Genomic DNA, 14,388 nt, shown 5'->3' on the forward strand with positions numbered 1-14,388 from the left:
GTGATAAACAGCTACTCCCTTCCTCCCCCGAAATCAACTTCCATCTTCTGTTCAGTCCATACATTTAACAACTTCAAAGTTAAAGCGTACAACTCATTACTCACATTGAGCATATACAGAATGCTCCTGACTAATGTACTTTCAGTGTCTGAAGAGTTGCAAAGCGTTCTAAGAAGATATGGATACCATATAGGGTAGCCAAGAAGATGGCTTATTAACTGAATGAATATCATCAGAATAATTCAATTGTTTTGAATGATTCAGAATGTAATTCTGAGACAGCAAAACTGGACACATGATGCACCTTAAATTTTATACATGTAGTAACTAATTCCAAAAGTTATATTACTAAAATTTAATGTCCGATGACCATATATTTTAATTTTATGAAACATCCTATAAATTAAACAAGTAATCTAACATAAAACCACAAACTGAAGATTTGCTGAGAGCACTGTTCTTCAAAAGTGAACCAACATGGCTTGCACCTGACAATACCATATTTACTCTAGTCACAATCATCTAATTGCTTAATTCTGCTTACTTGAATGCCCAAAAAATTACAAATGTCACTGACATTGCTACGGCTGTTGTTGTTGTAGCTGTTGTTGTTGTTGTTGTTGCTGCTGCTGCTGCTGTTGCTGTTGCTGCTGCTGGTTTTGTTGCTGATCTGTCAGGGAGGGATTGGTAGGAGTTCTTGTTTGTTTCTCCATTTCTGCTATCTGTCGGTGCCTGCGCATATTTGATAGTATACCATCCAGACTCGTAGTTTTCTTTTTGGCACTACCAATTGGTTGTGCACCACGAGTTGGTAGTGGGCCTGGGTTAACCGTCGGCATTTCATCACTGAAGTCAAAGTCAGATTTCTCTTCAGGCCTGTAAAATACAGTAATTCATACTCAAAAGACTGCTTGTAATTATTGTGTCACTAAAAAGTAGTGGCTAAAGAGAAACCTACAATTTCAATCCACAAATTTGACAGAAACCTCTTCTTTGTTTGTGTTCACAGAGCAAGGACATTCTTGACATTCATTATAAGTAAACTAAACAATGACAGGAAACAAGAAGAGCATGTGAGAAATAGACATGATGTCAGAAACCTAATTGCTTTGCATTTGGTACATGCACAGTTGAGCAGGAAACTGACAAAAATCACAATAAATATTGGATCCAAATTAAATTTAGAATGAACTTGTATAGTCAGATAGACAAATGGACAGCAAAACAAGTGCTATTTATAGAAGTATGTCCGATTGTTTGCTTTTAATAATATATTCAAGGTTCAAATTTTTACTACACTGTAAAATAACGCGTAGTATATGGCATTTGCATTTATCTGTGAATTGTGTAACAGCAGTGGGAAAGTATTTATAGAAAGGAATATAACTGAAATGGCTGCTGAATATTATATTTGGACAATTTTTTTAATGTCAATTTTCAATTGTAAAATTATAAAAAATTTCAAAACTTTCTATAATTTTTTTTAAGATTTTCAATTTTTTTCTATATATTGTCTCTGTTCTGTTTAACATTAAAAATTATTTACAAAGTGATGATCATTTCCTGTAGTTTAACTCCCATCTTAAGTTCACATGTAGTTGCAGTTGCAGTGTACAAAATCTGTATCGTCCATAACACTCTCATTTTAAATTTCCAGGTAAAATGTGTTAGGTACAGCCAGGTTATCTATGACACCAACTGAAACAAAAAACCTGTACGGTGTCATACTTTTTATCAATAAACTGAAGCATCCATGTAATTATTTACGACACAGTCAGTAACTGCAAGTAGAGATTTGCCATGTACACTGTACTTGAAGTCAATCGTAAAACATAAAATATGCATACATCGTCACATTGGATAACTTGTCCAAACAGTAAAAATACATGTATGCCAGGTGACACATGACTCCCGAGCTACAGTAAAAGACACACACACACACACACACACACACACACACACACACACACACACACACACACACACACACACAGAGAGAGAGAGAGAGAGAGAGAGAGAGAGAGAGAGAGAGAGAGAGAGAGTGTCCTGGTTGGACAAACAATGCCAGTGCTGGTTTTCAGCAGTTCAATGGGTTATGGTGGGGGGGGGGGGGGGGGCATGTGGGGTGGGTAAAGAGGGAGAGAGGCAGGAGGCAGAAGAAGGATTGTGGTCAGGTTGCTAGTGCCTTGGAGGGAGGCAGGCAGCTGTTTGCCAGCAAGGAATGTGGGAGAGAGGGGTGACAGATATATGGCCTAGGCACGTGATGCACAGCTGTAGGAGTCAGTAGGGAGCGGCACACACCGATGGTGATGTGGGGACGTGAATTGGGAGGGGGTGACAGGACAGAGGAAGGTGAAACTGTTGGGTGGAGGGTGTGGGGACAATAGGTTACTGGTAGAGGAGGCCACGACAATTGTGGAGATAGAGGCCAGGACAATTACAGGAGTGAAGGATGGGAAGTAAGGATAACTCCCATCTGTGTAGTTTAAAGAAGCTTGTGGTGGAGGGAAGTATTCACATGACATGCGTTGTGGAGCAGCCATTGAAACTGAGTATGTTGTGCTCAGCTGCATGTTGTGCTGGGAGGTGGGTGGGTGGATTGGGCATCTCTTTCACCTTGGTCAACCACTGGAATATAATCCCAGTGGCAAAGGGATAGGAGTGGGAGTGGGACAGATCAGTTCTGAACCGTCTCCTTCATCAGGGCTTTGATATCTCTCATCATGCCCTGAAATGAGAGACATCCTACCCAAAATCCTTTGCAATGCCCGCCCCCCCCCCCCCCTAGTGTTCTGTCACCCACGCAACATCCTAGTCCATCCCTATGCCACTCACTAACAGTCATAACCCATTGCCACACGGACCATATCCCTGTAGACATGCCAGATCCACCCTCCCAGCACTTCCTACTCCAATCCAGTCACAGGCTTATCATATCCCATCACAGGCCGGGCCACCTGTGAAAGCAGCTGTGTCATACACCAACTCTGTTGCAAACACTGCACAGTTTTTTTTCTTTCTTGTGTTGGTATGACTACCAACCAAATGTCCACCGGGATGAACCACCACTGCCAAACTGTTGCCAAGAACAAAAATTGACCACTTGGAAGCACAACATGCAGCTAAGCACACTATGCTCAATATCAACAGCTGCTTCAAAACCAAAGCCATCTGGATCTTTCCCTAAACCACCAGCTTCTGTAAACTATGTAGATGGGATTTATCCTTAAAACACATCCTCCACTCACATAATCATCCTGGCCTCGATCTCCAGTAACTCACTACCCCTCACCCTCCACTCAACAGTTTTCACCTTCCCCAATCTTGTTACCCACTCCCAATTCACATTCTCATATCACCTTCAGCATGTGTCGCTCCCCACTGGCTCTGACAACCTCAACTTACATGCCTAGCCCGCATACCTGCCATCCCTCCGACCTGCAGTCCTAGCCAGCAAACCAACTGCTCCCTCCGAGCGGCTCACCACTCAGCCCCAAACTCTCCCCTCTGCCTCTCTCCTTCTATCCACCTCACCCACCACAACAAATCTACCTGCCAAAATGCAGCACTGGCAATGTCTACCCAGCCAGCACCATGTTGGGGCATAGGTGCACATGCAAGTGTGTGTGTGTGTGTGTGTGTGTGTGTGTGTGTGTGTGTGTGTTTTGCTCTCATTCAAAAATGGATTATTCCAAAAGTTAGCAAGTTTTCTTTCTTTTTGTGTGTGCCTATGTACGACTCAACATTTCTACTTTTCCTTGAGTGGTCTCATTTAACCCAAAAGTATTTAAATTCTACAAGAACTTTTCTACAACTTTAAACATGGTGGTCATAATTATGACTCTCGCTCCAGCCTAATCTATTTGCTTATTTTACCGTCTGTTCTTGGAATTCCCAATGTGTTTTCCTCCATCGCTCTCAGACCAGTCCTTAGTCTTTGAATGGTTTCTGCATTAAAAGTTCATGTCTCATTGCTGTATGTCAAACGAGATAATACACAATAAATGTAAAAACTTTCCTTTCTAGGCATATTGAAAGTTTAATTCTGAAAACCCTGTTTAGTTTAACAACAGCACTCCAGACAATTTTTACTCTTTGATGCTGAACCACTTAAAATACATTTATTCTAGCATGCCTTTTACCACATTCAAAATCTAATGAGTTTTTACACGGTAGGTCCTCAAATTGTCTACTTCAGAGTGTCAGTTTTTATAGCGAAGCACATTTTAAGAAGCAAATGACTGATCAACATTATCGTCAAGAAAAAATTTTTGTGCAACATAAAGTGTCAGCTTTGAGTATTACAGTAATCTTTTAAACATATTTTAATTCTGAACCATGTGAATGCCTCCCACGCACCCTCCCCCATTCTCCTGGAATACCTACACACACTGCCTGAAATTTTTGTCCCAGTGGGAATTTGACACTTAGTGCTGTCAGATGTGAATCCATCTGACTACATCTGACAATAATTAAATTATTATCAATGGACTGAACATTTTCTCTTACTAAAACACAGCACAGATAATTGAAACTACTTCAAACACAATTATCATGAACTGTAGTGTGCCCTCTGTCACCCCCTCCATAGTCAAAATAAGCTAATAAAATTTTCTTTCATCAGGATTCAAACTTGCTACCTAAAAAACCGAGCATTACAATGTTATGCTAAAGAATCAACTTCGTCAGCAAGTGTATTATTCATTGCTCAGGGCTCCTTACCAAGCTGGGGTAGTAGAAGAGGTGAAGAAATTTTCAAGAACTACATAATCCATCACAGAGTCGTCTGCATAAGAATCACATACATGATTAACAATATGCAGTGGGAGAGGATAACAAAAGATGCATAGATCATAAGATTTTTCTCTGAGTCTTTTTAACAAGATACATTCATAGATAATGTAAGAAATGGCTCAAGATGAGAACTGTGAATTCGTTGGAACTTTAAAGTGACAACATTTAATACTATGGAATAATGCATCAAGAGGGAATAAAGAAAGAAAGAAAGAAACATAAATATAAATGTATTTACGTTATATTTATTAAAAAAATAAAATAATAAACATTAATAAAAATGAAGAAAGAATGGTGTGGTGTTGAATATCAATCCAGAAGATTGATGCGTATCCCTACGCCTTCTTTACTAGCAAATGATGCTCACGAATGAAAGAACAATAAATCAAATTAGTGTACAGGAGATCACACAACTATTGTGTGGATTTATTTGCTTACGTGCATGTGAAGAACCAGGGCACAGGACAATATGTGCCTTCAAGATGGGGTGGCAATCGCAGTAATTTCGAAAGAGGAAGTACCTGCACGGGCATGATGTAGAGGCTCTGTGAATTGCTGGCTGCCGAAAAGCATGTCATCCCCAGAATAAGTGAAGGAAAACATGACAATGGCTGTATTAACATTGAAACAAATGAACTGATCTATAATTCTGAACTTTTATGTAGTGTTTCTGTGTTAGATGTGATCACTAAACTCTTTTGTTATCTGATGGACGCTGTAAATGTTTTTGATATACATATATTACCAAAGAAATTAAGAATTGTAACATTTCCTTCTCACACAAAGCATGCAAGTGGGGGCAGGGGGCTGAGGGGAGGGAGGGAGGGGGGATGGGGAGAAACAGAGAGAGAGAGAGAGAGAGAGAGAGAGAGAGAGAGAGAGAGAGAGAGTGTCCTAGGTTGCTGCACATAAGACTATGGTCAACTAAAGAAAAAGAAAAGCAGAATAGTATTTAATCTCCAGTAACTCAAATAAATCCAAAAAGGAGCACTGCAATGGCAAATCCTGCATTATGAAAGGAACATTAATACACTGAACATAAACTGTGACTTACAGACCAGTATTTGTCGTTATAAGGTTCCTGCTCCTTATGCTGGGAATCCAAGGACCATATGGGTTCCAGGGGTTTTTCTTTTCAATTTTGGTGACAAAGTGTTTGAAATCGTCATTCGTAGCATCACGGGGAACAACAGAAACAAAGTATCCATTATTATTTTAGTCTCTCGACCTTGGATTAGGAAAAATGCCATGAAACCTGTAGTGCTTTCTTTGCAATCTCGTACGCAGAGATCATGACAGACAGTACTGTATTCCAGTCTCTCTGTTCAGCATCAACCTATGCAAAGAGCACAATGACCAAAGTCTTATTAAAATGTTCTGTGATGCCACTTGTCTGGAAGTGTTAGGCAGATGTCATCCTTTGAGCAGTGTTGCATTGTGTAATTATTTCCGATACCAGTCTTGGCAAACACTTTTCTGCAACCGGCATTAATTACAGGTGGTGCCTCCTGCTTCAAAATTATGCATTCTACAAGAAACCTGGCATTTTCGATAGCTTCGGCACTTGATACAACCTTTCTAACAGTGTAGTGGGTAAAGTAATTAGTGCAGACCATTAATCACTTATTCCTATTCATCGGCTTCGGAAGTCTTCCAAGAGGTCAACTACAATTTGGTTAAATGGAGCAGCTACAAGTGGAATTGGTAGCAGATGTCCTGCAGGTAACTCCGGCATGTGTTTCCATTGTTGTCATTCTCTACGTTGGATTATGTATCTGACAGATAGATAGAGGCCTGACAAATGATACTTGTTTCTGATGTTATCAAAGGTCTTTGCAAATAAATGTATCCTGATATCGGAACATCATGAAAAAAACCTCAGTATATCTTCATGTTATAACGTAACGGACCCACACTCACTTATAGTATAGATACATCTCATTATTAATCATCACAGAACAACATATTTAGTCTTTTATTGTACAGCCTTATATCTCCATTTGTGATTGTGAATTTCACAGTAATTAATCTTTAGCTAACAGTATTTGGAATAATTATACATCCTGTAAATGACAAGTTAGTTGTGCTACTTCGTTTGCAAAATTACAATAGTTTGGAATTTCATATACACACATTCCACACTTTTAAAACAATTTCTAATGTGGAAAGGTGATGGTTAACTTTTATTATATAGATTTCTAAAATTAATGACTAGGAAGTTCTACAAACAGCACTAAGTAGTGTCGAGTCTAATTTTTAATATGTGTGAAAAGCTAGTTGGAAGTACAGTCTTCTGGCTGCTGGCCAGCTGCCACATCAATTAAGTCTGAATTGTTCACTTAAGACTGCCAACGAAACCGGACACCCACTCAGAATTCTGAGGCCTGCCATGTGCACAATTTGGCAATAAGGTAGAATTCGGATGTGGCTAGAGGAAGTGTTGTCCCCTTAAGCTATTATCACAATGTATGTGATAGTGGTCTAGTGGTAAACATTGCATAATGTAGACAAAGTTCCGAGTTTGAGTCCATATACTTCCTTATTTTTTAAGCCGCATTTTGGCTGTCTTCTAAAGTTATCAGTCTGATGGAGCCTCAAAGATAATTCACTTCACTTTCAAACCCATCAGTAACAGCAAAAACCTCCAGCTCTTAGCTACAGCAAGATCAGAACAGTACACACTCAGGAGTTTCCTCATCCTACTGCAGCCACCAGACATCAAGTGCCGTCTGACCACATGACCGTGGCATGGTGCTGTAAATTTATTTATCAACTGTCAGTTTCTTGTTTGAAGTTCTGGTACTTATCTTGCAGTTATATACTGGATTTTGCATGTTTGAAATTTATGAAAGTTGTGTAAGTGTTGTAAAATAGAGTCACATGTGGAATTTGTCACATTTGTGACATGTTGTTCACTTTGAGTTTAATAGAGAGATGAAGGCTGAGTTTACATCCCATGAGTGAAACTTCATAGGGATCTGGTGATTATATGTGCAGCCATACTGTGGTATTCCACGGGCACCATGGTTACTCTGCAAAGTGGCATTACTAGCAAAGATTATGTGACCAATCTCGCTGATCAGGTCCATCCCATAGTATAATGTTTGTTCTCTAGCAGTGATGCTGAGTTCCAAGACAACAGGGCACTTGTTCACATGGCTCGCATCATCCAGGACTCGTTTTGTAAGTACGAGGATGAAGTGTCGCATCTTCCCTGGCAACCACCATCACCAGATCACATTATTATTGAGCCTCTGCTATCTACTTTGGGGAGAAAGGTGTGTGATAAGCATCCACATCCATCATCATTATCTGAACTCGCCACTATTTTGCTAGGAGTATGGTAAAAGATTCCCTTGACAATTTCTACACCCTATTAGGCACAGTAACATGTTGTGTTTTTCATATTTCCATATTTCTGACCTCCCAGTGTACGTTCTAAAAACTAGTATAAATGCTCTTTGTACTCTTCTATTTGAATTGAATATTAGTCTCTCTTTACAAGACATGATATTTTATGCTGAATTCACTGCCAATGACAGTGCAACACAAATGATTGGTTACCACCATGCAGTGTTCACTGGTTTGTGGAAAACTATACACAAATGAACTGGATGATGTATTAACTGTTTTCCTTACCCTGTAATTACCACTAAACCCTCTCAAGTAGAACATTAGCATCAAATTGCAAAAAGGAACAATTTCACTTTCAAAAATAGCCAAGTAGCAAGGAAACATACATGGTCCTTTTGGAATCAGAAGTTCAAGACGACAGTACCTCACCCCATGTTCACTCTGGTAGAATAGAAGCTGTGAATATTTCACATGTTCTCATCTTTATTTCTTTGATGTACATATTTCTATATATAACTGTAACACACTTCTCCCGCAGAAAAGGGGCTAGGAAAAGCACTGTAATGGTACGGTATACGTGGACTTGATTCGGAAAGGAAAAGTATTTTCCCGTTTTCAGTGATAGTTGATAGTAAGAAAAGATGGTCACAAATCAGTTGTACATTACAAATAATAAGTGGTACCTATAGCACAAAATTCATCAAAATACAACTGAAGTATTAAATAATTGGAAAAGAGGAGTTCAAGACTAATTTATATCAGTGAGAAGCGCATTTTACATCATATTCTGAAAATGTTCAATTTGCATTTTGAAGTTATAACAAATTCTGGCACTGTCAGACTTCGTGTCAAAATTACGCCATTTGACAAGGCACCATCCTCAACTACAACTGTATAATGATGCTACATTGCAAATATAATCTGTTGAGCTACATATCAGTCACTTTGTTATACATCAATGAAAATACTCAAACAATGTAGCAAATTTACAATAAATAAAGATATACTTAAAGCATTTTTGCCTTCAAGAGAAACGTCCACAATACTTCGACCAATTTCATTTAACAGCATTAAGTGAATCAGCCATATAAATATACGAAACGGATTTCATGAACCCCGTTTTAGCAGACAAATCATGTAACATCTCTACAAATAACTAGCACTAATTAACTTGGAATTGTTCTTCTAGTACTGTAATGTTGCTGACTGAAAATAGTTTCGATTGTAAGAAACTGTATTAGATTTTCTGAAGTGTTGGTTGAGACAACTGACTGTTGGTGACCATTCTCCAAGATGAGTATGTAACACGGAATGAAGTCTGTACTCAAACTAGCCACCAAAACTAATATTTCTTTCGAGTCCTCAGCCTAGAAATCAGCACAAGCATCAAAGTTGTTTTCTAACAAATCCATGTGTGTGTATATCTTTATTCAGATAAAGTTAGTAATACAGTTGATCAAAGTGCTGCATAAGGTATCAAGGACTGGCTGTACGTGACAAATGCGTGTAACACAATGTCAACTGAATACATCTGCTTATTCATTATAAAGAAATCTACACGGACTTACAAAAACAAGAGAGTGGTATAGTAATCTACATTAGCTTCTGAATGGTAACTTTCCTTACAATGTTGTTCTGTTAATTTAAAACAGGGCCAAGAGGGGTATACCTATCACAGTTAACATTTGGAATGAAGAAAAGTAATTTTGCTGATTAACTGATAATTGTGGTGCTGGACTGATGTGAATATTCTGACAGGTCAATTATTTGGTAACTTTTTGTGGTGTGAGGATTTAATTCTCTGGTTGAAAGAGAGCAGTGTTCACAGTTGAGCAGAGAAGTGGGGCAATGATATGGTACAGCTTCCATCGCCTTAATTTTGATTTGAATAGTTATGTGATGGTGACAATTTTTTTAATAATATAACGATTAGTAAATCTATGCTACTGCACATCTTGAGTTTTGCTGTTTTACAAATGTGACAGAAACAAAAGTCTTTCAAATTTAACCAGTTTCAGACAGTTATGACTTAGGGTAATGTTTTGTAGTGTAATGTCCACTTTATTTTTAAAAAATTCTGGTCCACACATTTTGTACTATAGTCAATTTTAGTGCTAATTACTGTGATGTTATGAGAACTGTGTAATCTATCTATTTATGAAGTAAAGCTACCATTTTAGTGTGAAACTTTTTTTACTTACATTTAAGTTAGAAGTTAAAGTAAGTATATTAAAGAAGGGTATTTTGTCTAATTTTTTCATGTACTGTGGCAGAGGAGAACCACTTCCAAGGGAACTGATAGCAGTGCATTTCCTTACTCCACTTGGACCACTTTGGTGAGAAAATGTGTAAAAGCTCACTAAAAGTGTGAAAGTGCTTGTGAAAAACACTAAACATTGAGCATTTCTGTCTAAAAAATGAGCTGCAATGCACAGCATAATTTAACTTTTTGTAACACATGAGGATTTATTTTTTTAAGCAAGACAGGACTTGTACAACGTGATATGTATATTAAAATGTGATCTTCTTTTACCCAAAAAGGACATCACTTAGGATGAAGATGCCTAATTTCTATTAAAAATATAACTTCTGCATATTTTGTGCCATTGTACAATACACTGTATGTAAATATTTTGTATCGGGATTTTCATATGGCCAAGTCATGTACTGCAGTTCTGATAAGATTTCTTATGTAATATTTTTTTGTGTGTAGATTTTTAACCCACTGTCTGGGGTCACTTGTGGTCACTGAACTGTCCAGTTAGCTATTTGCAATATCTATCTGGTCAATAGGATGAGAGGGTGATGTGACAAAGCAAGCTGGGATATTTTTACTTCCCCTCTTGTTTTGCCATCTGCCTCCTTAAAATTAATTTTTTCATGTCTGACGAATTACATTAACAAACTTGAGTATAATCTGCATTTTCATTAAAGAGAAAGGTTGGCCCTCAGTTTTAAAGAATATAGCACCAGATCTAATTTTGTGCTTAGTTTTATGTGCGTAATTGTTTTTCTAATTTATTTGAACTATTCTTAGTTAATACTTTCATTATAGAGTGAAATCTGTAATTGTTCCATAACTTAAATTCTATTGTTAACTTATAAACAAACATAAATTCTGTACTAATTATAAACATTTGGAGGAACAACTAATAGTATTCTTAAAGGATCTATTTGGCTCTATTCGAGAACATGTTAGCAAAGCCAGTCCTTAATTAATTCCAAAGTAATTACCAGTTTTGTCAAAAGTATTGATTGTACAACTGTATATGTTAATTTTATCGTTTAAACAAATAATTCGGACTAATTCTCATGGTAGAAGAAACTGTTAAAAAGAGCCACTTTTTTAATAAGAGCAGTTAATTGAATGAGTTAAGTTTCAATTGTAATTTCTGTAAATTTAACATCAAACAATGTGTAGTTTCTGCGCCTATTATTGTGATGATACAAGGTGTGTCCACAAAGAAAGTTCCATTTGGTTATATAAAACAAATGTGTACAGATACAGAAAAAATATTTATTGTACAAAAATCTACAACTGTTGAATTACTTTTCTACATCGCTTCCAAAATTTTGTAAGCACTCATCATAGCATGGCACAAGTTTTTGTATGCCTTCTTCATAGTAGGTTGCCGCCTGTGTATTCAAGCATGTGGTAACATGTTCTTTCAGTTTGTCATCATCATTGAAGTGTTGACAACCAAGGACAGATTTTAGGTGTAAGAAGATATGAAAGTCGCTAGGAGAGAGGTCTAGGCCGTACGGAGGATGATCAAACGTGTCCCAGTGAAATTCCCATTGGAGTTGTTTGGTCACATCCATTGGCCACTTGACCAAGTCCTTCACTGAACAGTCTGACCCATCTTCTAACCACTGAATCACTCATAGCATTTTGTCTGTAAACCTTGCAGATTTGCCGATGAATTTCCTTTGGTTTAACTTTCTTTGCATTTAGAAAACGAATCACACCCAGTGGCATTTTCAATTATGGCTGAGATTATAAAGAATCACTACAAAGCACATGTCAACATCAGCGATCTGAAAATGGTGTCATATCTTCTTCTTGAGTCATAGTAACTGCCGTGCATGCTCAGAACTGCAATCGCAGTGCTGACGCGGATAGAAAGAGAAACAGAACTTACTTTGTGGACAACCCTCATATTTAAGGGCCCGATTTTTGGTCCCAAGATAGTCACAGTCCATGGCCGAGTTTCAGACAAGGTGTGAAATAAGTGTAATAGGGCATGTGTTAAAACAGTGACAGTGTCTGTTCAATACATACTGTATTATGCGGCAAGAACTGTGTGGCTGGATTTTTACTGCTCGTAGATGTTCAACAGTAAACTATTGTAGCAGTATGTTGATGTTTGCCTTCAACCTATTAATGAGACTTATCAAAAGTTAAACAATAGTGCACTGGATATATAACTGTGTATTATTGGGGGGTTGTGAACAGTGAAAGTAAATCACTGTGGAACGCAAATGTGCAGCTGTCGGTTACATCATTTAAAGTAGTCAGGGTTGAACTTCAACCCCCTATTTTTGAGCCAGTGTAGTAATGCAGTACATTGACATGAAGGACAATCAACGAAGAAGTAAATCAAGTGAACATCACACACTGCACAGCAGATTTCATTTCACACTCATACCACACAGGAAAAAACTCAAAGCAAAAAACTTATCTTCATTCATATTGGACTGTTAACTGAATGACATTTGCTTTTAACATACTTGCTATAGCCGTCAAAGTCACAGGTATCGTAATTCAAAGCATGTTATGAGCTATCCATGTGGAATTTGCTTAATGTTAGTAGCTAGTTCCCATTGCTAGAAACTGCGATGGGATAGTAAGCCCATAGATACAGATCAAATATGCCTCAAATTATTCAAGGGAATACAAAGGTTTGTAAAACTAAAATGAATTGCAAATTAAGTAATAATTGTGAAGTCTGGAAGGTAGGAGATAAGGTTCTGGCAGAATTGAAGCTGTGAGAATGGGTTGTGAGTTGTGCTTGGGTAGCTCAGTCGGTAGAGCACTTGCCCGCGAAAGGCATCATATGGCATCTAGAGCAGTAATCAATTTCATACAATCAAGTGTGTGTGTGTGTGTGTGTGTGTGTGTGTGTGTGTGTGTGAGTGTATACTCTAGCTCATCCAATGGATCAGTCTGAAAGCTAGCATGTTTTCCTTCTTTTTTGGTTAGTGCCTATAAATGAATCAATGCTTCTGTTTTTTACTTTTTTTTGTGGTCTCCTTTAATCCTAAAGTATTTACAAACACAAAAACATTTATATAGGTCTAAGAATTATACGGCCAACGGCCTTGCCACAGTGGTATCACCGGGAGCTACTTGATTGAGAAGTAGCGGCTCCGGTCTCAGAAACTGACATATGACCGGGAGAGCAGTGTGCTGACCACACGCATATCCACATCCAGTGATGCCAATGGGCTGAGGGTTGACACGGCAGCTGGTCTGTACTGTTGGGTCTTCATGACCTTCTCGGCAGGAGTTTCATTTAGTAAGAATTATAAAGCTTTGTCAAAGAAGGTGTACATTATAAATGAAATTTCAAGATGCTAAATGTTTAATAGTGATTAACTTACTTAGATATTAATTAAGATTTAGTTTTTATATACAACTTCATTTTTCTGTGTGTGTCTGCTACATTGCAATGTGTAGTGAGTTCACCATTCAACTGCTCCTGTTGTTGCTGTTAGCACATCATCCCTAGTCCCTTTGAATTTCCTGTGTGGACACTCCATTACTATGTACTGTACTGTTTGTTTGGAGCACCAGTCACTTCGAGGATTTTCAGCCTTTTCCACTTAAAAGACTGTTGTTGTTGTAGTCTTCAGTCCTGAGACTGGTTTAATGCAGCTCTCCAAGCTACTCTATCCTGTGCAAGCTTCTTCATCTCCCAGTACCTACTGCAGCCTACATCCTTCTGAATCTGCTTAGTGTATTCATCGCTTGGTCTCCCTCTACGATGTTTACCCTCCAATTCTAAATTGGTGATCCCTTGATGCCTCATAATATGTCCTACCAACTGATCCATTCTTCTAGTCAAGTTGTGCCACAAACTCCTCTTCTCCCCAATTTAATACCTCCTCATTAGTTATGTGATCGACCCATCTAATCTTCAGCATTCTTCTGTAGCACCACATTTCGAAAGCTTCTATTCTCTTCTTGTCCAAACTATTTATCGTCCATGTTTCACTTCCATACATGGCCACACTTCA

At 38.1% G+C, this 14,388-nt stretch overlaps 1 protein-coding gene across 2 annotated transcripts in view; it reads right to left on the reverse strand.

Moving 5' to 3' along the window:
- Positions 1–241: 241 nt before the first annotated feature.
- The window catches only part of LOC126203291 (putative GATA zinc finger domain-containing protein 25), a 36,223-nt gene continuing 22,076 nt past the window's right edge, over positions 242–14,388 (reverse strand). For both annotated transcript variants that reach the window (XM_049937550.1, XM_049937551.1), the window contains exon 3: positions 242–876. In XM_049937550.1, coding sequence (XP_049793507.1) covers positions 582–876 — 295 coding nt within the window. In that variant the 3' untranslated portion in view covers positions 242–581. The remainder of the gene's footprint in view (positions 877–14,388) is intronic.

This window comes from Schistocerca nitens, chromosome 9 (assembly GCF_023898315.1).
Source record: "Schistocerca nitens isolate TAMUIC-IGC-003100 chromosome 9, iqSchNite1.1, whole genome shotgun sequence".
Classification (NCBI taxonomy): domain Eukaryota; kingdom Metazoa; phylum Arthropoda; class Insecta; order Orthoptera; family Acrididae; genus Schistocerca; species Schistocerca nitens.